General features: G+C 66.7%; 1 protein-coding gene across 1 annotated transcript; it reads left to right on the top strand.

The window, feature by feature from the left end:
- The first annotated feature begins 590 nt into the window (after positions 1 to 590).
- Positions 591 to 24,902, top strand: KATNB1 (katanin regulatory subunit B1). Its single transcript, XM_054169848.1, is given in 20 exon segments — positions 591 to 676; positions 3,384 to 3,514; positions 4,761 to 4,878; positions 5,022 to 5,122; positions 6,186 to 6,227; positions 6,888 to 6,971; positions 9,399 to 9,514; positions 11,592 to 11,663; positions 11,942 to 12,092; positions 13,887 to 13,992; positions 13,995 to 14,053; positions 15,898 to 16,012; positions 17,024 to 17,074; positions 17,239 to 17,315; positions 18,200 to 18,319; positions 19,533 to 19,685; positions 21,696 to 21,772; positions 22,462 to 22,536; positions 23,106 to 23,222; positions 24,693 to 24,902. Coding segments are annotated over 20 exon segments (1,938 nt in total). The 5' UTR covers positions 591 to 636; the 3' UTR covers positions 24,826 to 24,902.

Genomic DNA, 24,902 nt, shown 5'->3' with positions numbered 1-24,902 from the left:
TGCTATTGGCCGGGCGGCGCGGGGAACTCGGGGCGACGGCTGGGCGGCGCCGTGGATTGGCCAGCGGGCGGCGGCTGGGATTGGCGGCGGGCGGGCGGAGGCGGGGCGCGGCGCGGCCGGGGTTTGTTGTGAGGGGTCGGTTGTCAAGCGGCGGCGGCCGCCGCACCGGGGCTGCGGGTCCGGTGCCGCCGCTAAGAGCCGGGGTGGCCGAGCCCTGCCCAACACCGCTTACCACCGCTACGAGCGTCCGCCAGCAGCTTTCGGCGGCCGGTGAGGCTGTGGCGGCCGGAGCAGCCCTTCCCGCCCACAGCCTCCCGCGGGCTCCGCGCTGGCCCTCGGCTCCCGTGATGGTCGTCAGCGGTGAGGCCTCGCCCCGCGCTGCTACCGGGCCCTGTCGGGCGGCGGGCGGGCGGGTGGGTGGGCCGGGCTGGGTCCCCCCCGCGGCTCTGCCCGGCGCGGTGGGGCCAGCGGCCTAAGGGCGGCCGGTGCTGTTGTGCCCGCAGGGCGGCGGGGGACGCCGGGGCGGATGGCCGGGCGGCGGTAGGACCAGCCCGGCGGCGGTAGGACCGGCCGCGCTGGGAGGAGGAGGAGGAGAGCGTCTCGGCCCTGCCCGTCGGAGAGGCGCCGCGCCGAGCCATGGCCGCGGCCGTCAGCACCAAGGCGGCCTGGAAGCTGCGTGAGTAGCAGCCCGCCCCGGAGGGCTGGCAGAGGCGGCTCCGGGGCGGCAGCCAGCCCGACCCCGCCGCGGCCTGGGGGTGCCCCGGCCCCGCGCTCCGAGGCTGCCGGCTGGGGGCTTTCAGCTGCTGGGGCTGGCTCCTGGAAGCAGCGCAGCGAGCGGCGCTGCTGGCCGGGGGCTGCGGCTCCTGCTGTCGCCCGTTGGCCGCCGTCCGGCCGCCCGCAGCCTGCGGCCCGCCCCGCCGGGCTCTCGTGTGGCGCAGGAGCGGTGCAAGCCCCCCTCGGGCGGCCGGGCTGTAGCAGGGCACTGCCGCGGTTGAGCCCTCCTGAGGTCGCTCCTGGCTGCCCCTGGCTCCCTCCTGCGAGGGCAGTGAGCCCTCTGCATGCCCAGGGGCTGGGGGGAGCGCTGCAGGCTCTCCATCCCTCACGGCCTGGAGCCTGCTCTGCTGCCATGCAGGGCTGCTGCCGGGGCACTTGTGGCTGCTTGAGGCTGAGTTGTTTCCTGGGGGCTGTGGAGCAGTGCTCAGGAGCGGTGGGAAGCCAGGGGGAGCTCCGGGGGCGGTGAGCTTCCTACCAGCGACCACAAACGGTTCCATGGCTTAGTGCTTTCAGATCTGTTAGAGCAGGAAGCTGCTCTGCTGTGCTGCCTCTGCATCCCTCACAACCCCAGGTGCAGGAGAAGGCTGGAGGTGATCAACCTCTGTTCTGGCAGGTCTCAGGGAGAGCTTCTGGTGGCCTTCCAGGAGCTGCAGGGGGCTTCAAGAAAGCTGGGGAGGGACTTTGGAGGGGGAGAGGGAGGGACAGGAGTGGGGGGGATGGAGCAAAAGGAGAAGTGGGGAGCTGGAGATTGGCTGTGGGGAAGAAGTTGTTGGCCAGGAGGGTGGTGAGAGCCTGGCCCAGGCTGCCCAGGGAGGTGGTGGAAGCCTCCTGCTGATGCCTGGAGGTGTTTGCAGCCAGGCTGGAGGTGGCTGTGAGCAACCTGCTGTGGGGTGAGGTGTCCCTGCCCATGGCAGGGGCTTGGAGCTGGCTGAGCCCTGGGGTCCCTGCCAGCTCTGGGGTTCTTGAAAGGGGCAGAAGTTCTTCATCTTCATTCTTGCCAGGCTCTGCCCTGCCCTTGGCATCCTCTCAAGGGCAGGGAGTGTCCTGAGTGTGGCAGGGGTGCCCTGGCAGGCTCCCAGCAGCTGGGTGATGCCTGGTGACAAAGAACTTGCTTAAACCCTTTCTGTGTTTTAATGGCTGCATTAAAGCAGGGGAACAGAGGAAGCTGTGTGGCTGGGACTGGGCTTTATGAGTTGTAGAATCAGAGGAATCACAGAAGGGTTTGGGTGGGAAAAGCTCTCTGAGAGCATCCAGGCCAACACCAACCCAACCCCACCCTGGGCACCAACCCCTGGCCCCAGTGCCATGGCCACAGGGCTCTGGGACACCTCCAGCCATGGGGACTCCACCACCTCCCTGGGCAGCCTCTGCCAGGCCCTGATCCCTCTGGCACCAAAGACATTTTGCCTCCTCTCCAACCTCAGCCTCCCCTGGCACAGCTCCAGGCCAGGTCCTCTCCTTCCATCCCCTGAGCCTGGGGAGCAGAGCCCAAGCCCCAACCTCCCTGCAGCCTCCTCTCAGGGAGCTGCAGAGAGCAAGGAGGTCTCCCTCAGCCTCCTCTGCTCCAGGCTGAGCCCCCCCAGCTCCCTCAGCTGCTCTTCCCTCCTCAGCCCTGCTCTCCAGACCCTTCCCCAGCTCTGTTGCCCTTCCCTGGCCAGAGCTGGACACAGGACTCCAGGTGTGGCCTCAGCAGTGCTGAGCACAGGGCAGGATGAGCTCCCTGCTCCCGCTGGCCACACTGTTCCTGCTCCAGGCCAGGATGCCCTTGGCCCCCTGGGCACACTGCTGGCTCCTGTTCAGCTGCTCTCCACCACTCCCCCCAGCTCCCTCTCTGCCTGGCTGCTCTCAGCCACTCTGCCCCCAGCCTGCAGCACTGCCTGGGGTTGCTGTGGCCAAAGTGCAGCCCCTGGCACTTGGCTGTGTTCAATCTCCTGCCCTTGGCCCCTGCCCCTCTGCCCAGCCTGTTGAGGTCCCTCTGCAGAGCTCTCCTCCCCTCTCCCAGCTCAGCTCCTGCCCCCAGCTTGCTGCCAGCTGCAAACTCACTGCTGAGGGACTCCATCCCCTCCTCCAGCTCATCAATGAGGAGATTGATCAGGCTGGGGCCCAGCACTGAGCCCTTCACATCCCAGGAATGCCCAAAGGAAAGAAGTGGAGGAGGAGGGAATTGGGGCAGGGCCTCAAGCAGAAGCCCTGTGAGGAGAGGCTGAGGGAGCTGGGGTTGGAGCCTGCAGAAGAGGAGGCTCAGGGGAGACCTTCTTGCTCTGTCCAGCTCCCTGCAGGGAGGTTGCAGCCAGGTGGGGGTTGGGCTCTTCTCCCAGGCCCCCATCCCCGGAACAAGAGGACACAGTCTCAGGCTGTGCCAGGGGAGGTTTGGGCTGGAGGGAAGGAGGAATTTCTACACAGAGAGAGAGAACTTGGCCCTGGGGATGTGCTGCCCAGGGGGGGTGGTGGAGTCCCCAGCCCAGGGGGTGCTCAGGAGGAGCCTGGGTGGGCTGCTTGGTGCCATGGTTGGGTTGGTTGGTGAGGGGGTGTTGGATGAGAGGTTGGCCTCCCTGATCTGCAAGGTCTCTGCCAAGCTGCTCTGTTGTGTTCTCTCCTGCCCTGTGCAGAGGAGCTGCCGGCCCACAGCGGCAATGTCTCCTCCCTGGTGCTGGGGAAGAGCTCCGGCCGCCTGCTGGTGACAGGAGGAGAGGACTGCACGGTCAACATCTGGGCAGTGAACAAACCCAACTGCATCATGGTGAGCAGCCCTGCAGGCTGGCCCCCAGCACAGGGGGGGAGGTGCTGGTTGGGCTGGCTGAGCTCAGAGGCCTCCTCCAGCCTCGGTTCTGTGATGCTCAGCAGGGAGCCTGGGGCCAGGACAGGAAATGGTTGGGCTGCTGCTGAGCCTTGTGAAAGGCTCCCAAGCACCACTGCTAGAGGCTGGGCAGGGACTTTAGAATGTGGGGTTTGGAAGAGTGGGGGCTTGGCAGTGCCCAACAAGAACTCCTGTCTGGAAGCTCCCTAAAAACCACCCAGCAAAGACTGCTGCTCAGGCCTGAGCCAGCTGGGAGTCACAGCTTCATGGAAGGGCTTGGAAGGGACCTTAAAGATCACCAGCAAGGCCAAGGGCAAGGTCCTGCAGCTGGCTCAGGGCAATCCCAGGCACTGCTAGAGGCTGGGCAGGGACTGGCTGCAGAGAGAGCAGCCCTGGAGGAAAGGCCTTGGGGGTGCTGGGGGAGGAGAAGCTGAGCAGCAGCCAGCAGGGAGCACTTGCAGCCCAGAGAGCCAAGCAGAGCCTGGGCTGCAGCAGCAGAAGTGTGGCCAGCAGGGCCAGGGAGGGGATTCTGCCTCTCTGCTCCACTCTGCTGAGCCCACAGCTGCAGCTCTGTGCCCAGCTCTGGAGCCTCTGTGCCAGGAAGGCTCTGGAGGGGCTGGAAGGTGTCCAGAGCAGGGCCAGGAGGCTGAGCAGAGGGCTGGAGCTGCTCTGCTCTGAGCACAGCCTGAGAGAGTTGGGGTTGTGCAGGCTGCAGAGGAGAAGGCTCCAGGGAGACCTTCTGGTGGCCTTCCAGGAGCTGCAGGGGGCTGCAGGAAAGCTGGGGAGGGACTTTGGAGGGGGTCAGGGAGGGCCAGGACTGGGGGGATGGAGCAAAAGGAGAAGTGGGGAGCTGGAGATTGGCTGTGAGGAAGAAGTTGTTGGGCAGGAGGGTGGTGAGAGCCTGGCCCAGGCTGCCCAGGGAGGTGGTGGAAGCCTCCTGCTGATGCCTGGAGGTGTTTGCAGCCAGGCTGGAGGTGGCTGTGAGCAACCTGCCGTGGGGTGAGGTGTCCCTGCCCATGGCAGGGGCTTGGAGCTGGCTGAGCCCTGGGGTCCCTCCCAGCCCTGACCATTCTGGGATGCCCTTTGAGGAGCATTCTGTGGCTGCAGCTCCTGGCTGAGGCCCTCAGCTGGCAGCTGTGTGAGCAGTGCTGCTGTGGCCTCTGAGCCTTGCTCTCTGGTTGCTTTGCAGAGCCTGACAGGCCACACCACCCCCATCCAGAGCCTCCAGATCAACAGCAGTGAGGAGCTGATTGTGGCAGGCTCTCAGTCAGGCTCCATTCGAGTGTGGGACCTGGGAGCTGCCAAAAGTATGTTCCTGGGAGGCCTTTTGCTTCCTCCCTTGGGGACTCTCTTGGGCTGAGCCTCTGGGGGGGGTGTCAGAGGGGGGAAGGAGCTGCTCAGGGTTGTTCTGCTACCTCCCCTCTCCCTGCTCTGCCTCTCCCCTCCCCAGTTCTCAGGACCTTGCTGGGCCACAAGGCCAGCATCTGCAGCCTGGATTTCCATCCCTTTGGAAGCTTTGTGGCCTCTGGCTCCCTGGACACAAACATCAAGGTAAGCTCCTCAGAGGCTGCCCTCTTTGGAAGGTGTTTGGAGCCAAGCTTGGAGGCTTTTCCCCTCCACCCTCCCCTCCTTGGGCAGCTGTGCTTGGGAGCCCCTCTGGAGTGCCTGCCTGGCTTGTGGCAGTGGGAGCTCAGGAGCCTGAGGCCTCTCCTGTGCAGTGTGGCTCCTGGGTGAGGCTGCCCAGCCAGGAGCTGCTGCCAGCAGGCACAGGGGTCCTGGTGGCCTCAGCAGGCTGCCATTTGCCTTCCAGTACCTGGGAAGAGGGCTGGGCCAGGTGTGGGGAGCACACCCTGCTAGGCTGAGCTTGCTGCTCAGGCAGGATGCCAGCTGGGTCAGTGGCACTGGCTCCTGGCCTGGCAGGAGGTGCCACTGGGTCCAGGCTGAGCAGGCCAGGCCTGCATGCTCTGCCCAGCACAGCTGGGGGCTGCTGCTGGGCTGCCTCTCAAACCCTGCTTGTGTGGCACTCCTGCTCCCCACACTGCTCAAAGGAAGGGCAGCAGGAAAAGGGAGGCCTCAGAGCAGCCTCCCAGCACCTGAAGGGCTGCAGGGAGAGCTGGGGAGGGACTGTGGGCAAGGGCTGGGGGTGCCAGGAGCAGGGAGAATGGCTTGGAGCTGGGAGAGGGCAGAGGGAGAGTGGAGAGGAGGAAGGAATGGTTGGCAGGGAGGCTGGGGAGAGCCTGGCACAGGCTGCCCAGGGAGGCTGTGGCTGCCCCCTGCCTGGAGGTGCTGAGGCCCAGGCTGGATGAGGCCTGGAGCAGGCTGGGCTGGGGGGAGGGGTCCCTGCCCAGGGCAGGGGGCTGGAGCTGGGTGACCTTCAAGGTCCCTTCCAGCCCAGCCATGCTGTGAGTGCAGGCAGGGAGCTGCTGGGGCTGGAGCTGTGCTGCAGCGGTGGCTGTCCCCTGGGGACAGGAGCTGAGGAGGCCCAGCTGGGGCAGCCAAGGGCTCAGCAGCCCCTGCAGTGCTGCCATGCTGCAGTGGCTGCCAGGGTGGGGGGAGGCAGAGCTGTGCCCTGCTGGGGCCCTCAGCTCCCCCTCTGTGTGCTTCCCTCCCCCAGCTCTGGGACGTCAGGCGCAAGGGCTGCGTCTTCAGGTACAAGGTACAGAGCTCCCCTGGGGGCAGGGGCAGGGCAGGGGGCTTCCTCTGGGGGCTTCCTCTGGGGGCTTCTGGCAAACCTCCCTGGGGAGTGCTCCTTCCAAGCTTCCCAGCAGGAAAAGAACATCTGCCAGGGGTTGGGGCACAGCCTGGCAGGCCTCTGCCCGGCCCCCTGGGCAGGCTGGGAGCTGGGGCTGAGGGAGGTCATGGAGTGCTTGGCTGCAGTGGGGGCTGGAGAGGAGAGAGGGGAGAGAGGACAAGGGGAGGGGAGGGGGAGGGGAGGATGAGGGGGGAGAGGAGAGGAGGGAGGGGAGGGAGGATGAGGGAGGAGAAGGAGAGGGAGGGGAGGGGAGTGAGGGAGGAGAAGGAGAGGGAGGGGAGGGGAGGATGAGGGAGGAGAAGGAGAGGGAGGGGAGGGGAGGATGAGGGAGGAGAAGGAGAGGGAGGGGAGGGAGGAGATGAGGGAGGAGGGAAGGAGAGAGGGGGGGAGGATGAGGGAGGGGAGGGGAGGATGAGGGAGGGGAGGGGAGGATGAGGGAGGAGAAGGAGAGGGAGGGGAGGGGAGGATGAGGGAGGAGAAGGAAGGGAGGAGGGGAGAAGGAGGAGGGAAGGAGAAGGAGGGAGGGAGGTGTGAGGGAGTGCAGTGCTCTGCTCCCTGCCCCAGGGTCACACGGAAGCTGTGCGCTGCCTGCGCTTCAGCCCCGACGGGAAGTGGTTGGCCTCTGCTGCTGATGATCACACTGTGAAGGTAAAGGCTGCTGCCCCCTGCCCCTGCCCTGCCCTCAGCAGGCACTGCCAGCACTCCCTGAGCCCCTGCAGCTCGCTGCCCAGCTGGCTCAGCCCCCTGGCTCCCCGGGCAGCAGGCTGGGAGGGTGCTGTGCGGTGGCCACCAGCACCGCAGCCGCAGCGTGGGAGGGGCTGGCAGGCAGCTCCCCCAGTCCAGCCCCTGCCAGGGCAGGGCACCCAGGGCACATCCAGCTGGGGTTTGGATGTCTGCAGAGCAGGAGGCTCCACAGCCTCTCTGGGCAGCCTGCTCCAGGCCCCCAGCAGCCTCACAGGGACAAAGTTTCTCCTCCTGTTCCTGTGGCTCCTCCTCTGCCCCAGCCTGCCCCCAGTGCCCCTGGTGCTGTGCTTGGCCATCCCTGAGCAGAGCCTGGCTCCAGCCCTGCACAGCTTTATCCCCAGCACTGGGGGCAGCCCTCAGACTGCTCTGCTCCCAGCTGCCTCGGCCTGGCCTCATCCAGCAGGGAGCTGCAGGGGCTGGGATTGCTCTTAGCCATCAGACACCAGGGCAGGAAGAGGTCAGGTGGTGGAGTTGTGGCAGCTGAAGCTTGGCCTCAGTAGATGTTAACAGGAGGGGCTGTCCCCTGGTGCCAGGAGTGTGGCAGCCTCCCACTTGGTGGCTCTGCAGGAGCCTGCAGCCTGCACAGAAGTCAGGCTGGGAGCTGCTGCCAGGGCTGAGCAGAGCAGGAGAAGGATTTCAGGTAGGCTTTAAGAGAGCCCTGGAAGGGGTTGGGTTAGTAAAGGGCCTTCAGGGGCATCCAGCTCCAGCCCCCTGCCATGGGCAACCTCCCCCCAGCCCAGGCTGCTCCAGGCCTCCTCCAGCCTGGCCTGGAACCCCTCCAGGCAGGGGGCAGCCACAGGCTCCCTGGGCAGCCTGGGCCAGGTTTGGGTGGCTGTGGTGCAGGCCTGGTCCTTGCTCTCAGCTCCACATGAAGTGAGGCTTGGCCACCTCACCCTGGGGGTGCCAGTGGGGGCCATAGCAGGGGAAGAGGGAATCTGGCCAAGCTGCCAGCCCCTGGCTGGGACAGCAGCACTCTGAGCTGGGTGAGGAACTGGCTGGAGGCTGAGCCCAGAGAGTGATGGTGAATGGTGCCACAGGCAGCTGGCAGCCAGGCACCATTGGGGTGCCCCAGGGAGCAGTGCTGGGCCCCAGCCTGTTCATATCCTCACTGATGATCTGGAGGAGGGGATGGAGTCCCTCAGCAGTGAGTTTGCAGCTGACAGCAAGCTGGGAGCAGATGTTGGTCAGTTAGAGGCCAGAAGGGCTCTGCAGAGGGACCTTGCCAGGCTGGGCAGAGGGGCAGAGGCCAACAGGATGGCATTCAACAAGTCCAAGTGCCAGGGGCTGCACTTTGGCCACAGCAACCCCAGGCAGAGCTACAGGCTGGGGGCAGAGTGGCTGAGAGCAGCCAGGCAGAGAGGGAGCTGGGGTGCTGATTGACAGCTGCCTGAACAGGAGCCAGCAGTGTGCCCAGGGGGCCAAGAAGGCCAAGGGCATCCTGGCCTGCATCAGGAGCAGTGTGGCCAGCAGGAGCAGGGAGCTCATCCTGCCCTGTGCTCAGCACTGCTCAGGCCACACCTTGAGTCCTGTGTCCAGTTCTGGGCCCCTCAGTTAAGAAGGACATTGAGAGACTTGAAGGTGTCCAGAGAAGGGCAACAAGGCTGGGGAGAGGCCTTGAGCACAGCCCTGTGAGGAGAGGCTGAGGGAGCTGGGGTTGCTTAGCCTGGAGAAGAGGAGGCTCAGGGGAGACCTCATTGCCCTCTACAGCTACCTGCAGGGAGGTTGTAGCCAGGTGGGGGTTGGGCTCTTCTCCCAGGCACCCAGCACCAGAACAAGAGGACACAGTCTCAAGCTGTGCCAGGGGGGGTTTGGGCTGGAGGTGAGGAGAAAGTTCTTCCCAGAGAGAGTTGTTGGCCCTTGGGCTGTGCTGCCCAGGGAGGTGGTGGAGTCCCCAGCCCTGGAGATGTTCCAGAGGGGATTGGATGTGGCACTTGGTGCCATGGTCTGGTCATGAGGTCTGTGGTGCCAGCTTGGACCTGGATGATCCTTGGGGTCTCTTCCAACCTTGGTGAGACTGTAATTTGCTGAGGGGTTCAGAGCTGCTGAGGTTTCCTTTGTTCCCACTTGAGGGAGAATGTGGGGGGCAGGGGGAGCTGCTGGGCTCCATTGCCAGTCCCTAAGCACAAAGCAGTGGGGGTGGGGAATGAATGGCAGCACTGCAGCCACGAGGGCCTGGGAGGCTTCTCCCTGCCTGCTCAAGGCTGCTCTGGGAGAGGGGGGAGCAGTGTCAGGAGGTTGGCAGCACAAGGAGGGAGCTGAAGTGTGCTGGGGGTGCTCCAAGTGGAACCTGCTCCAGGGTCTCTCTCTCTCTCTGCTCTTTCCTCCTTCCAGCTGTGGGACCTGGCTGCTGGCAAGATGATGTTTGAGTTCTCAGGGCACTCTGGCCCGGTCAACATCGTGGAGTTCCACCCCAATGAGTACCTGCTGGCTTCTGGCAGCTCTGACAGGTGCCTGGAGGGCAGGGGGCTGAAGGGAATCCAGCCACAGGATCCTGGAATGGGCTTGGGTTGGAAGGGACCTCAGAGACCATCCAGCTGCAGCCCCCTGCCCTGGGCAGGCAGCCTTCCCCCCCAGCCCAGGCTGCTCAGGGCCTTATCCAGCCTGGCCTGGACCAAGGGCTGGGACAGGATGCAGGGGGGGCTGCTGGCAGGGGGCTGCTGGCAGGGGGCTGCTGCAGCTGGCCCAGCTCTGTGGTGTTTGGGTTTGTTAGAGCTGCTTTGAAGCATTCATAGGATGCTGGCCTAGGTTTGGGTTGGAAGGGACCTTGAAGGTCATGGAATGGCTCAGGTTGGAAGGGACCTCAGAGATGCTCCAGCCCCCTGCCATGCCCAGGGACCCCTCCCCCCAGCCCAGGCTGCTCAAGGCCTCATCCAGCCTGGGCCTCAGCACCTCCAGGCAGGGGGCAGCCACAGCCTCCCTGGGCAGCCTGTGCCAGGCTCTCCCCAGCCTCCCTGCCAACCATTCCTTCCTCCTCTCCACTCTCCCTCTGCCCTCTCCCAGCTCCAAGCCATTCTCCCTGCTCCTGGCACTCCCAGCCCTTGCCCACAGTCCCTCCCCAGCTCCCCTGCAGCCCTTCAGGTGCTGGGAGGCTGCTCTGAGGCCTCCCTTTTCCTGCTGCCCTTCCTTTGAGCAGTGTGGGGAGCAGGAGTGCCGCACAAGCAGGGTTTGAGAGGCAGCCCAGCAGCAGCCCCCAGCTGTGCTGGGCAGAGCATGCAGGCCTGGCCTGCTCAGCCTGGACCCAGTGGCACCTCCTGCCAGGCCAGGAGCCAGTGCCACTGACCCAGCTGGCATCCTGCCTGAGCATCAAGCTCAGCCTAGCAGGGTGTGCTCCCCACACCTGGCCCAGAGCAGAGCCTCTGAGGTTGGGAGAGATCTCTAAGGTCATCCAGGCTGCAGCCAGGTGTCTCAGAGTGGCCTCAGGGTGATGGAAGCACAGGGTGGGAGGGCTTGGAAGGGACCTCTGGGGATCATGGAGTGCCAGGGCAGGGTACCCAGGGCAGGGCACCCAGGAACACAGCCAGGAGGGGTTGGAATCTCTCCAGAGCAGGAGGCTCCACAGCCTCTCTGGGCAGCCTGCCCCAGGCCTCCAGCAGCCTCACACCAAACAACTTTCTCCTCCTGTTGAGGTGGAGCCTCCTGGGCTCCAGCTCATCCCCTTTGGTCCTTGTGCTGTCCCTGGGCACCACCCCAAGGAGCCTGGCACCTCCCTCCTGGCCCCCAGCCCTCAGCTATTGATCAGATCCCTCTCAGCCTTCTCCTCTCCACACTGCACACCCCCAGGGCTCTCAGCCTTCCTCCACAGCAGAGCTGTTCCAGGCCCTTCAGCATCCTCACAGCCTCTGCTGGACTCCCTCCAGCAGTTCCCTGTCCCCCTTGCCCTGGGGAGCCCAGAGCTGGGCACAGCCCTGCAGCTGTGGGCTCAGCAGGGCAGAGCAGAGGGGCAGCAGATCCTCCCCAGCCCTGCTGGCCACACTTCCCATGCTGCACCCCAGGACCCCCTTGGCCCCCAGGGCACATTTGCTGCCCAGCAGCACCCCAAAGGCCTTCCTCCTGGAGCTGCCTCTGCTGTGGGTTCCTCATGTGAGGTTCCCCCTCCCCCCCAGTGCAGTGCTGCCAGCCTGCTCCTTCAGCTCTGCTCCTGCTGGGGGGCTGTTCCCGGGCGAGGGGGCGGGGGCGCTGAGGAGGCCGTTCCCGGGGTGGGTCTGAGGCCGTTCCTGGGGGGGGGGGCGCTGAGAAGGCCGTTCCCGGGGGGGCGTCTGAGGCCGTTCCTGGGGGGGGGGCGCTGAGGAGGCCGTTCCCGGGGGGGGTCTGAGGCCGTTCCTGGGGGGGGGGCGCTGAGGAGGCCGTTCCCGGGGGGGGTCTGAGGCCGTTCCTGGGGGGGGGGGGGGGGGGCCCTGAGGAGGCCGTTCCCGGGGGGGTCTGAGGCCGTTCCTGGGGGGTCTGAGGCCGTTCCCGGGGGGGGGGGGCGCTGAGGACGCCGTTCCTGGGGGGGTCTGAGGCCGTTCCTGGGGGCTGTGCCTGCAGGACTCTGCGGTTCTGGGACCTGGAGAAGTTCCAAGTTGTGAGCTGCATCGAGGAGCAGGCAGCTCCTGTCAGGTAGGGCTGGGGCAAGGCAGCCCCCCCCCTGGAGGGGAGGCCTGGCTGAGGGGGGGGCACCCAGCCCCAGCAGCTGCACAGGAAGCTCAGGCTGGGAGCAGGGCTGGGGGGCTGCAGTGAGGGCAGGGGGGCTCAGCCCTGGGGGCTTTGGCTCTGCCCCTGCCTGCTTTCCCCTTCCCCCCCCCCCCCCCCCCAGCCCCTGCCTCCCCCCTGTCCTGGGGGCCAGGGTGGCTGACAGCAGGCCCTGCCCCTCCCCTGCCCCTCCCTGCCCCTCCCAGGTGTGTGCTGTTCCACCCTGCCGGCTGCTGCCTCTTCGGGGGCTGCCAGGACTCGCTGCGGGTCTACGGCTGGGAGCCTGAGCGCTGCTTCGACGTGCTGCCCGTGCCCTGGGGCAGGGTGGCTGACCTGGCCTTCTGCAGCAGCCAGCTGGTAAGGCAGGGGGGCAGCTGAGGGGCAGGAGGGGCAGCTGAGGGGGAGCTGAGGGGCAGGAGGGGCAGCTGAGAGGGAGCTGAGGGGCAGGAGGGGGAGCTGAGGGGCAGGGGGGCAGCTGAGGGGGAGCTGAGGGGCAGGAGGGGCAGCTGAGGGGAGCTGAGGCGGAGGGGCAGCTAGAGGGAGCTGAGGGGCAGGAGGGGCAGCTGAGAGGGAGCTGAGGGGCAGGAGGGGCAGCTGAGGAGGGAGCTGAGGGGCAGGAGGGGCAGCTGAGGGGCAGGAGGGGCAGCTGAGGGGGAGCTGAGGGGCAGGAGGGGCAGCTGAGAGGGAGCTGAGGGCAGGAGGGGCAGCTGAGGAGGGAGCTGAGGGGCAGGAGGGCAGCTGAGGGGCAGCTGAGAGCTCCTTCTGCAGGCTGCCTGACCTCCCAGCCCGTGCCAGCAGGCAGCTCTTGCCCTGTGCCCCAGCACTTCCCCCAGGCTCCCCTGCTGCCTTCAGCAGCCTCCTGCTCCTCTTGGGGTCTCCTTTGGCCTTCTGGAGGGAAAGAGTTTGGCCTGGGCTTGACCAGGGTTGGAAATGGTGCTTGGCACGAGTCCTGTCAAAGCCTCTCCTAAACCAGCACAGCTCCCCAGGGAGAAAGCCAAAGCAGCTGGCTGGAAAGCACAGCTTGGGTTGGGGGGGGCCTGCACAGGGAGGGCATCCAGGCCTCCCCCTGCCCCCAGCAGCAGGCCATCCCCCCTGGGGCAGGCTGCCCACAGCTCTCTCCAGCCTCACCTAGAATAGCTCCAGGGCTGGAGCCTGAAGCCCTCCCTGGGCAGCCTGTGGCAGGGCTCCAGCAGCCTCCTGGGGCAGAGCTTGTTCCTCACATCCAATCCAACCTGCTCTGCTCTCATCCCAAACCTCTGCCCCTGGGCCTGGCCCTGCAGGCCTTTGGCCACAGTTCCTCTGCAGCCTGCTTGGAGTCCCCCTTCAGGTCCTGGCAGCAGCTCTGAGCTCCCCCTGGAGCCTTTTCCTCTGCAGGCTGCACAGCCCCAGCTCCCTCAGCCTGTGCTCCCAGCAGAGCTGCTCCAACCCCCTGGGCATCCCTATGGCCTCCCCTGGACCTGCCCTATCAGGTCCAGGTCCTCCTTGTGTGGAGGGCTCCAGGGCTGGCCCTGCCTGCTCCAGGGCTCTGGCCCTGCTGCTCCAGACCTGTCTGCTCCAGGGCTCTGGCCCTGACTGCTCCGACCCTGCCTGCTCCAGGCTCTGGCCCTGCTGCTCCAGACCCTGCCTGCTCCAGGGCTCTGGCCCTGCTGCTCCAGACCCTGCCTGCTCCAGGGCTCTGGCCCTACTGCTCCAGACCCTGCCTGCTCCAGGGCTCTGGCCCTACTGCTTCCAGACCCTGCCTGCTCCAGGGCTCTGGCCCTGCCTGCTCCAGACCCTGCGTGCTCCAGGGCTCTGGCCCTGCTGCTCCAGACCCTGCGTGCTCCAGGGCTCTGGCCCTGCTGCTCCAGACCCGCGTGCTCCAGGGCTCTGGCCCTGCTGCTCCAGACCCTGCCTGCTCCAGGGCTCTGGCCCTGCTGCTCCAGACCCTGCTGCTCCAGGGCTCTGGCCCTGCCTGCTCCAGGGCTCTGGCCCTACTGCTCCAGACCCTGCTGCTCCAGGGCTCTGGCCCTGCCTGCTCCAGGGCTCTGGCCCTGCTGCCCCAGCTGAGCTGTGCCCAGGGCAGAGCAGAGCAGGGCAGGGGCTGCTTGCTCAGGGCCCCTCCAGCCTGCCTCTCCTGCCCTGCTGCCTTGCCTCCATGCCTTGCCCCTGCAGATTGGAGTCTCCCCTGCACAGAACACGGTGTCTTCCTTCGTGGTGGACCTCAGCAGGGTCACCCAGTCCGACTGTGCCGCCGGGGGGCTGCCGAGGGAGCAGGAGCCCCCGCGCCCCCCGGCCCCGCCGGCTGCTCCCTGCGCCGCATCTACGACCGGCCCTGCGCCGCGGCAGCAAGCCTCACAGGTAGGGGAGCTGCTGCCTGCCTGGCTGCCAGGAGAGGCAGGAAGTGGAGGCCCCCAGGGCTGCTGAGGCTGGGGCAGAGCTCTGAGCCCATCCAGCCCGGCCCAGGAGCCAGCACCGTGGCCCCCAGGGCCGCATCCGGCCTCGCCTCCAGCGCCCCCGGCCGGGGGGCAGCTCCGGCACCTCCCTGGGCACCCATCCCAGGGGCACCCATCCCAGGGGCTGGCTGACCCTTGCTGTCAGGAAGTGCTCCCCAGCCCCCAACCTGACCCTCCCCTGGCACAGCTTCAGGCCTTGCCCTCTCATCCTGTCACAAGGTGCCTGGGAGCAGGGCCTGACCCCACCTGGCTACAGCCTCCCTCTGGGGGGGTTGTAGAGAGCAATGAGCTCCCTCCCTGAGCCTCCTCCAGGCTGAACACCCCCAGCTCCCTCAGACCTCCCCCTCCAGCCCCTCCCCCAGTCTCATTGCTCTCCTCTGGACCCCCTCCAGCATCTCAAGGTCTCTCCTGCAGGGAGGGGCCCAGCCTGCCCACAGCACTGAGAGGTGAGGCCTCCCCAGTGCTGAGCACAGGGCAGACTCCCAGCCACCCAGCCCTGCTGGCCACACTCTTCTTCCTGCCACAAGCCAAGGTGCCCTTGGCCTTCTGTGCCAGCTGGGCACACTGCTGGCTGCTGCTCAGATGGTGGTCACCCAGCTCTGCCAGGCTGCCCTCCAGCCACTGACCCCCAGAGCTCAGGCTCCAGCCTCCAGCTCCTCCTCAGGGAGGAGGAGGCTCAGGGGAGACCATCATTGCCCTCTACAGCTCCCTGCAGGGAGGTTGCAGCCAGGTGGGGCTTGGGCCTCCTCTCCCAGACACCCAGCCCCAGAACAAGAGGACACAGGCTCAAGCTGTGCCAGGGGAGGGTGTGGGCTGGAGGAGAGGAAGAAAGCTTTTCCCAGCCAGAGAGCTTGGCCCTGGGGGATGTGCTGCCCCAGGGGGGGTGGGTGGAGTCCCCCAGCCCTGGGGTGGATTGGATGTGGCCCTTGGAGCCATGGCTGAGCTGTCAGGAGGTGCTGGGTGCCAGGTTGGGCTTGGTGGTCTGGGAGGTGTTTAGCAGCCTGGTGGCCTCTGAGCCTGCCCCTGGCAGCAGCTCTCCTTCCCTCCCTCCCTCCCTCCCTCCTTTTCTCCCTCCCTCCCTCCCTCCTTTTCTCCCTCCCTCCCTCCCTCCTCCTTTCTCCCTCCTTTTCTCCCTCCCTCCTTTTCCTCCTCCCTCCTTTTCTCCCTCCCTCCTTTTCTCCCTCCCTCCTTTCTCCCTCCCTCCTTTTCTCCCTCCCTCCTTTTCTCCCTCCCTCCTTTTCTCCCTCCCTCCTTTTCTCCCTCCCTCCTTCCCTCCCTCCCTCCCTCCTTCCTCCCTCCCTCCCTCCTTCCTTCCTTCCCTCCCTCTTCCTTCCTTCCTTCCCTCCCTCTTCCCTCCTTTCTGCCCTCCCTCCTCCCTCCTTCCTTCCCTCCTCCCTCTTCCTTCCTTCCCTCCCTCCTCCCTCCTTCCTTCCCTCCCTCCTCCTCCCTCCTTCCTTCCCTCCCCTCCTTCCGTCCTTCCCTCCCCTCCCTCCTTCCCTCCCCCCCCTCCCTCCTTCCTTCCGTCCCGCCCCTCCTTCCTTCCTTCCCTCCCCTCCCTCCTTCCTTCCTTCCCTCCTTCCCTCCCTCCCTCCTTCCTTCCCTCCCTCCGTCCTTCCTTCCCTCCTTCCTTCCCTCCCTCCTTCCTTCCCTCCCTCCTTCCTTCCCTCCCTCCCTCCTTCCTTCCCTCCTTCCCTCCCTCCCTCCTTCCCTCCTTCCCCAGCAGGGTGAAGCACAACTCGGAGAGTGAGCGGCGCAGCCCCAGCAGCGAGGACGAGAAGGAGTCCAGGGCTGAGATCCAGAACCAGGAGGACTACAAAGAGATCTTCCAGCCCAAGAATGCTATCTGTCAGTACCAGGGCTTGCTGGCCTGCAGGGGGCTTGGAGCTCAGGAGGAGTGAGCTCTGGCACTGCTCCAGCAGAAGCTTCCCCTGGGGCTGGGGGAGGTCACCAAACCTCAGTGCTGAGGGCTGGGCCAGGGGAGCACAGGGGGAGCTGTGTGAGGAGGACCTCAGGAGGTTCAGCAAGGCCAAGGGCAAGGTCCTGCACCTGGCTTGGAGCAATCCTCATTATCAACCCAGGCTGGGGGTGAGGAGACTGAGGGCAGCCCTGCAGGGAAGGCCTTTGGGGGTGCTGGGGCTGGGGGAGCAGCTGGGCAGGAGCCAGCACTGGGCACTGGCAGCACAGGAGGCCAAGGGCAGCCTGGGCTGCAGCCAGAGCAGGGTGGCCAGAGCTGGAGAGAGAGGATCCTGCCCCTCTGCTCTGCTCTGGGGAGACCTCCCCTGCAGGGCTGGGGCCAGCTGTGGGACCCCAGCACAAGAGAGACCTGAAGCTGAGGGAGAGGCTCCAGAAGAGGCCACAGAGATGCTCAGAGGGCTGCAGAACCTCTGCCCTGGGGCCAGGCTGGGAGGGTTGGGGCTGTGCAGCCTGCAGCAGAGAAGGCTGCAGGCAGAGCTGAGAGCTGCAGCTGCAGAGCTGCAGGGCAGCTGCAGGCAGGCTGGGCAGGGACTGCTGAGAAGGGGCTGTGGGGATAGGCCCAGGGGCAATGGTTTGGAGCTGGAGCAGGGCAGAGTTAGGTTGGAGCTGAGGAGGAAGCTGTGCAGAGGGAGGCTGGGGAGAGCCTGGCCCAGGCTGCCCAGGGAGGTGGTGGAAGCCTGCTCAGCCCTGGAGGTGTTTGCAGCCAGGCTGGAGGTGGCTGTGAGCAACTTGCTGTGGTGTGAGGTGTCCCTGCCCATGGCAGGGGCTTGGGGCTGGCTGAGCCCTGGGGTCCCTGGCAGCTCTGTGCCTCTCTCATCCCCCAGCTCCAGGCCTGCCTTGGCTGCTCTTCATCTCTTACTCCTTTGCCCTTTCCTCCTGCAGCTCGAACTCCTCCTCGCAGCACTGAGCCCTTCCCAGCCCCCCCTGAGGATGGTGAGCAGCAGGATGAGCCCTGTGGGGTGGGAGCTGGGGTCAGGAGCCCTCAGGAGAGGGAGAGCTCCCTGGGTCTAGCAGCACCTCCTTGGGTCTGGCCTTGGCTTGAGAGCAGCACTCAGCTTTTGGGTCTCCTTCTGATTGCTCTTTCCCCATCTGGGCAGATCCTGTGGCTGCAAAGGATGCAGGGAAGCCCTCCCAGGCTGCTGATGCCCAGCCCCTGCTGCCAAAGCAAGAGCTTGTGAGTACTGGGGGGGTTAGGACTTGGACCCAGTCTGCCTTGAGGATGTGGAACAGCTGAGGCCAGGCTGAGGGAGCTGGGAGCAGAGCAGCCTGAGGGCTGGCCTCAGGGCTGGGGGTAAAGCTGTGCAGGGCTGGAGCCAGGCTCTGCTCAGGGATGGCCAAGCACAGCACCAGGGGCACTGGGGGCAGGCTGGGGCAGAGGAGGAGCCACAGGAACAGGAGGAGAAACTTTGTCTCTGAGCAGGCTGCCCAGAGAGGCTGTGGAGCCTCCTGCTCTGGAGCCTTTCCACCCCCCTGGGTGCCCTGCCCTGGCAGGGGCCTTGGGCTGGGTGAGCTTTGGAGCTCCCCTCCAGCCCCTCCCATGCTGTGGCTCTGTGATGAGTGAGGGGCAGGGAAGGTGCAGCTGCAGGCTCAGTCCTGGCCTGCTGCCTGAGCAGTGGAGCTGGAGCCCAGCCTCCAGCAGGTGCCTGCTGCTCCCTCCTGGCAGCTCAGAAGTGGGGCTCTGAGGAGAGCCAGGCTGCTGCAAGTCCTTGAGCTGAGGCTGCCCTGTGGCCAAGCCCAGCAGCAGCCAAGGGGCAGGATCCAGCCTGCTGCCTTCTCTGGGGCACTCCCCCAAGGCTGCCCCCAGCCCCTTGGCCTGGTTTGGAATGCCAAAGAGGAAGGAGAGTGCTTGGCCCTGCTGCTGGAGCATCCCCAGGCTCTTTGCAGGCCTTAATTCCAGCTTGCCTTGTCCCTGGGGGATGCTTCCCTGCCTCTTAAGCTGGGCTGGCAAGCTGGGGCTGCCTCTGGCTGGGGGAGGAAAGCAGGGCAGGGAAGGAGGAGGACATCAGCCCAGGGGCCAGGCTGGAGCTGCCAGAGCTTTGATCCCATTGCCTCCTGCAGCCAGAGCCAGCTCAGAGACCACCTCTTGCCTCCTCAACTCCTGTGACCAGAGCAGAGCCAGCAGTGATTCCTGCAGCCAGGAATGAGCCCATTGGCCTCAAGGCCTCTGACTTCCTCCCAGTAAGTGACTCTGAGCCACAGCTGCCAGCTGGGGGGCAGCAGGGAGGGGAGGGAGATGCTCTGAGGTGCATCCTGCAGAGCTGCTGCTCTCCCTCTGCTCCCTTGGGGCTTCCCAGCTGTGCTCGGGGTTGTAGCTCCTGTGGGATGAGCTCCTGCTGGAGCCAGCCCAGGGGGTGGGGGGGCTGGAGGGGGTGGGGGGGGTGGGGTGGTGCTTGGGAGGGGCTGGGGGGGTAGTGTGGGGCTGGGGGCTGAGCAGCACTGGGAGCCCTGGGGCTGGGGGGGGCAGTGTGGGGCTGGGGGGGGGGCTGAGAGCACTGGGAGCCCTGGGGCTGGGGGGGGGACAGTGTGGGGCTGGGGGCTGAGCAGCACTGGGAGTCCTGGGGGCTGGGGGGGGCAGTGTGGGGCTGGGGGCTCTGCAGCACTGGGAGCCCTGGGGCTGGGGGGGCAGTGTGGGGCTGGGGGCTGAGCAGCACTGGGAGCTGTGGGGCTGGGGGGGCAGTGTGGGGCTGGGGGCTGAGCAGCACTGGGAGCCCTGGGGCTGGGGGGGTAGTGTGGGGCTGGGGGCTGAGCAGCACTGGGAGCTGTGGTGGATTGCTGGGGGGGCAGTGTGGGGCTGGGGGCTCAGCAGCACTGGGAGCTGTGGGCTGGGGGGGGCAGTGTGGGGCTGGGGGCTCAGCAGCACTGGGAGCTGTGGGGCTGGGGGGCAGTGTGGGGCTGGGGGCTCAGCAGCACTGGGAGCTGTGGGGCTGGGGGGCAGTGTGGGGCTGGGGGCTCAGCAGCAACTGGGAGCCCTGGGGGGCTGGGGGGGGCTGTGGGGCTGGCAGTGTGGGGCTGGGGGCTCAGCAGCACTGGGAGCCCTGGGGCTGGGGGGGCAGTGTGGGGCTGGGGGGGCAGTGTGGGGCTGGGAGCCCTGGGGCAGGGCCTGGGGGGGGTGCAGGCTCTCTCCCAGCTCTCTGGGGCCTGGGGCTTGCTGGAGTGGTTTCTCCTGCCCCAGCACCGGGGTCTGAGAGCCTGAAGGCTGGGCTGGCTCCCAGGGCTGCAGCCTGCCCTGGGGGGGGTCTCAGGGGAGGCAGAGGAGGGAGGAGGAGGAGGAGGAGGAGGAGGAGGAGGAGGAGGAGGAGCCGGCGGCAGCAGCGGCCCAGGGAGCTCGGTGCCGCCCCCGGCCCGGCGCCCCCTGCTGCTGCTGCTGCTCCCTCGGCCTCTCTGCTTGCAGGCTGTGAAGAGCCAGGGCCAGGCCGAGCTGGTGGACGAGGAGGCCATTACCCAGATCAGGAAGGGCCACGAGACCATGTGTGTGGTGCTGAGCAGGCAGGCACAAGAACCTGGGACAGCGTGCGGGGCGGCCTGGAGCAGCAGCGACCCCCGGGCAAGGCTGGGGGCAGCCCTGGGCCCTCCCCCCTGCTCCCCTCTGAGCCCCCTGGGCCCCTGCAGGCTCCCCTCTGAGCCCCCTGGGCCCCTGCAGGCTCCCCTCTGAGCCCCCTGGGCCCCTCCACGCTCCCCTCTGAGCCCCCTGGGCCCCTCCACGCTCCCCTCTAGACCCCCTGGGCCCCTCCACGCTCCCCTCTGAGCCCCCTGGGCCCCTGCAGGCTCCCCTCTGAGCCCCCTGGGCCCCTGCAGGCTCCCCTCTGAGCCCCCTGGGCCCCTGCAGGCTCCCCTCTGAGCCCCCTGGGCCCCTGCAGGCTCCCCTCTGAGCCCCCTGGGCCCCTGCAGGCTCCCCTCTGAGCCCCCTGGGCCCCTCCACGCTCCCCTCTGAGCCCCTGGGCCCCTCCACGCTTCCCCTCTGAGCCCCCTGGGCCCCTCCTCACGCTCCCCTCTGAGCCCCCTGGCCACCTGCAGGCTCCCCTCTGAGCCCCCTGGGCCCCTCCACAGCATCCCCTCTGAAGCCCCTGGGCCCTCCCCCCTGCTCCCCTTGAGCCCCCTGGGCCCCTCCACGCTCCCCTCTGGGGCTTCCTCTGAGCCTCCTGGGCCCCTGGATGCTCTCTCTAGCTCTGGGCTCCCCAGTTCCAGAGGGACAGGGAACTGCTAGAGGGAGTCCAGCAGAGGCTGTGAGGATGCTGAAGGGCCTGGAAGAGCTCTGCCATGGAGAAAGGCTGAGAGTCCTGGGGGTGTTTGGTCTGGAGAGGAGAAGGCTGAGAGGGGATCTATAAATAGCTGAGGGCTGGGGGGCAGGAGGGAGGTGCCAGGCTCCTTGGGGTGTGGCCCAGGACAGCACAAGGACCAAAGGGGATGAGCTGGAGCCCAGGAGGCTCCACCTCAACAGGAGGAGAAAGTTGTTTGGTGTGAGGCTGCTGGAGGCCTGGAGGAGGCTGCCAGAGAGGCTGTGGAGTCTCCTGCTCTGGAGAGATTCCAACCCCTCCTTGGGTGCCCTGCTCTGGGTGCCCTGCCCTGGGTGCCCTGCCCTGGCAGGGGCTTGGCCTGGGTGAGCTCCAGAGCTCCCTTCCTACCCTCCCATCCTGGCAGAGGAGCAGCACTTTGGGCTTGCCTGGGGCTGGTGCTGCCTCTCCCACAGAGCTCAGGCTGTGCCCTGGGCTGTGCCCCCCAGAGTGCTGCTGGGGTGGCCCAAGCTGGGGGCTTGTGCCCATCTGCTGCAGGGCAGGGAAGCTTTGCCCTGGGAGCTGGAGAGGGCAGGGCCAGGGCCTGCCCCTGGCTCACAACCACCCCCTGGGGAGCTCCAGCCCTGGGGATGTGTGCTTGGAGGCTGCAGCCTGCAGAGGCTCCTGGGGGTGCTGCTTGAGAGGGGACTGAACAGGAGGCAGCAGAGCCCAGGGGGCCAAGAAGGCCAAGGCCTCCCTGGCTTGGGTCAGACACAGGGGGGGGCAGCAGGGGCAGGAGGTGACCATCCCCCTGGGCTCAGCTCTGGGGAGGCCACAGCTGGAGCTGGGCTCAGCCCTGGGCCCTCCCTGCAGGAAGGACACTGAGGGGCTGGAGCCTGGCCCAGAGCAAGGGGCAGCCAGCTGGGGAAGGGTCTGGAGCCCCTGGGCTGGAGGAGGGCTGAGGGAGCTGGGGGTGATTCAGGCTGGAGAGGAGGAGGCTGAGGGAGACCTCCCTGAGGGAGGCTGCAGGGGGGCAGCCTCCAAGGCAGCAGCCCCAGAGGCAAAGGCTGCAGGCAGCAGCAGGGGAGGCTCAGGCTGGCTGCCAGGGAATCTTTCTGCCAGAGAGGCTTCTCAGGGCACTGGAAATGCTCTGCCCAGGGCAGTGCGCAGTGCCCAGCCCTGGGGCTGCTCCAGCAGCTGTGGAGCTGGGGCTCAGGGGCAGGGTTAGGGTTGGCCTTAGGCGGGTTGAAGGTTGGGCTGGAGGGGCTGGGAGGCCGCTGCCAGCTTGCTGTGGCTGCAGGGACTCTGGCAGTGACTTCCTCTTCCTACCTCCTCCCTCCCAGAGCTCTGTGGACTCTGCAGTGGCCATCAATGACCTCTCTGTGGTTGTGGATCTGCTCAACATCGTCAACCAAAAAGCGTGAGGAGGGGGGGGGGGGCAGCTCTGGGGGGGGGCAGCAGCTCTGGGGGGGGAGCTCTAGGGGGGGCAGCCCTAGATGGGGAGCAGCTCTGGGGGGCAGCAGCTCTTGGGGGGCAGCCCTGGGGGGCTCCGGAGCACTGCCTGCACCCAGAGGATCTAAGTGAGGCTGGAAAAGCTCTCTGGATCCAGGCAAGCACCAGCCCCTGCCCCACCCTGGCCACCAGCCCCTGCCCCACCCTGGGCACCAGCCCCTGCCCCACCCTGGGCACCAGCCCCTGCCCCACCCTGGCCACCAAACCCTGGCCCCAGGGCATGGCACACGGGCTCTGGGACACCTCCAGCCATGGGGACTCCACCACCTCCCTGGGCAGCCTCTGCCAGGCCCTGACCACTCTGGCACCAAAGGAATTGTTCCTCCTCTCCAACCTCAGCCTCCCCTGGCACAGTCCCAGGCCAGGTCCTCTCCTTCCATCCCCTGAGCCTGGGGAGCAGAGCCCAAGCCCCAACCTCCCTGCAGCCTCCTCTCAGGGAGCTGCAGAGAGCAAGGAGGTCTCCCTCAGCCTCCTCTGCTCCAGGCTGAACCCCCCCAGCTCCCTCAGCTGCTCCTCCCCAGCCCTTTGCCAGGCAGCATCCTCTGGGTGGGCTCAGCCTGGGTGGGCTCAGCCTGCAGTGTGCCCTTTCCTCCCCAGCTCTCTCTGGAAGCTGGATTTGTGCACCATAGTCCTGCCCCAGATTGAAAAGCTGCTCCAGAGCAAATATGAGAGGTGAGAGCCTCAGGGGTGAGCTGTGCCTGGGCTGGGGGGGGGGGAGGGGGCAGGGTGCTGAACACTCCTGGGAGGCTCCCCCTGGGGCTGCTGTGGGCAAGAGCAGTGGAGGGGGGCCGGGGGGCAGCCTGGCTGGGGCAGGAGGAGGGCAGGCTGCTGAGATTTGGCCTGGCTGAGCTGCACTGGGGGCAGCCAGGAGGGGGCCCAGGGAGGGGGCTGGGGCTCTGGGGGCTGGTGGGGGTGAAGCTGAGGGCTCTGGGAAGGTTGCTTTGAACCTCCAAACCCAGGTGCAGCTCTCTCTGCTGCTCCCTGGCAGGGGCTGCTGCCAGCTGCCCTTGGCAGGACAGCTCTGCTCCAGAGCAGGGAGGATGTGCCAGGACCTTCCCAGGGGTCTCCCTTGCTCACTCTTGCCCTGAGCCATGGTGGGACCTGGCTGCTGCTCCCCTTCCCAGGCTGCAGGGTGGGGGAGGGGAGGTCCTCAGGGCAGCAGACCCCAGGGGGCAGCTGCAGCTTGCTGGGAGGGCAGGAATGGGATCCCCCTGAGCCCCCCACCCCCCTCTGTGTTCCAGCTATGTGCAGACTGGCTGCACCTCCCTGAAGCTCATCCTGCAGAGGTTCCTGCCCCTGATCACTGACATCCTGGCTGCACCTCCCTCTGTTGGGGTGGACATCTCCAGAGAGGAAAGGTCAGGCCCTTCCTCTTCCTCCTCTTCTTCCTCTCCTCCTCCTCCTCCTCTTCTTCCTCCACCTTCCTCCTCCTCCTCTTCTTCCCTTCCTCCTCTTTCTCGTCCCTCCTCCTCCTCTTTCTCTTCCCTCCTCCTCCTCTTTCTCTTCCCTCCTCCTCCTCTTTCTCTTCCCTCCTTCTCCTCTTTCTCTTCCCTCCTCCTCCTCTTTCTCTTTCTCTTCCCCTCCTCCTCCTCCTCTTCTTCCCCTCCTCCTCCTCCTCTTCTTCCTCCTCCTCTTCCTCTTCTCCTCTCTTCCTCCTCCTCCTTCTCTTCCTCCACCTCCTCCTTCTCCTCCTTTCTCCTCCTCTCCCTCCACCTCTCTTCTTCCTCCTCCTCCTCCTCCTCCTCTTCTTCTTCCTCCTCCTCTTCTTCCTCCTCCTCCTCCTCCTCTTCTTCCTCCTCCTCCTCTTCTTCCTGCTCCTCCTCTTCTTCCTGCTCCTCCTCCTCTTCTTCCTCCTCTTCTTCCTCCTCCTCCTCCTCCTCTTCTTCCTCCTCCTCCTCCTCCTCTTCCTCCTCCTCCTCCTCCTCCTCTTGCTCTCCTTTTGCTGGGCTGAGGTTTGCTCCTTCCAGGCTTTGGTGCTGGCCTGGCCAGGCAAAAACAGCTTCACAGCTGCCCCTGGGTGGCAAGGGACCCTCCAAGGAGGGCCTTGGCCAACCCTGCCGGCTGAGGCCGCCTGCTGTGCCAGCTGTGCCCCCTGAGGCCGCCTGCTGTGCCAGCTGTGCCCCCTGAGGCCGGCTGCTGTGCCAGCTGTGCCAGCTGTGCCCGCTGAGGCCGGCTGCTGTGCCAGCTGTGCCCGCTGTGGCCGGCTGCTGTGCCAGCTGTGCCCGCTGTGCCCGCTGAGGCCGGCTGCTGTGCCAGCTGTGCCCGCTGAGGCCGGCTGCTGTGCCCGCTGTGCCCGCTGTGCCCGCTGAGGCCAGCTGCTGTGCCCGCTGAGGCCGGCTGCTGTGCCAGCTGTGCCCGCTGTGCCCGCTGAGGCTGGCTGCTGTGCCAGCTGTGCCCGCTGAGGCCGCCTGCTGTGCCAGCTGTGCCAGCTGTGCCCGCTGAGGCCGGCTGCTGTGCCAGCTGTGCCCGCTGTGCCCGCTGAGGCCAGCTGCTGTGCCAGCTGTGCCCGCTGAGGCCGGCTGCTGTGCCAGCTGTGCCCGCTGTGCCCGCTGAGGCTGGCTGCTGTGCCAGCTGTGCCCGCTGAGGCCGCCTGCTGTGCCAGCTGTGCCAGCTGTGCCCGCTGAGGCCGGCTGCTGTGCCAGCTGTGCCCGCTGTGCCCGCTGAGGCCGGCTGCTGTGCCAGCTGTGCCCGCTGTGCCCGCTGAGGCCGCCTGCTGTGCCAGCTGTGCCCCCTGAGGCCGCCTGCTGTGCCAGCTGTGCCCCCTGAGGCCGGCTGCTGTGCCAGCTGTGCCAGCTGTGCCCGCTGAGGCCGGCTGCTGTCTCCTGCAGGCTCCACAAGTGCAGGCTGTGCCTGAGGCAGCTGCAGGCCATCAGCAGCATCGTCAAGAGCAAGTCGGGGCTGAGTGGCCGCCACGGCAGTGCCTTCCAGGAGCTGCACCTCCTCATGGCTGTGCTGGACTGACAGCTGCCCCCTCCTCACCTGCAGGCAGGGGGAGGCCCAGCTGCCCCTCTGCCCTTGCCTTGCCTGCCTTTCACCCC

Source organism: Dryobates pubescens, chromosome 19 (assembly GCF_014839835.1).
Source record: "Dryobates pubescens isolate bDryPub1 chromosome 19, bDryPub1.pri, whole genome shotgun sequence".
In the NCBI taxonomy this organism is placed as follows: Eukaryota; Metazoa; Chordata; class Aves; order Piciformes; family Picidae; genus Dryobates; species Dryobates pubescens.
This window is presented reverse-complemented; position numbering and strand designations above follow the sequence as displayed.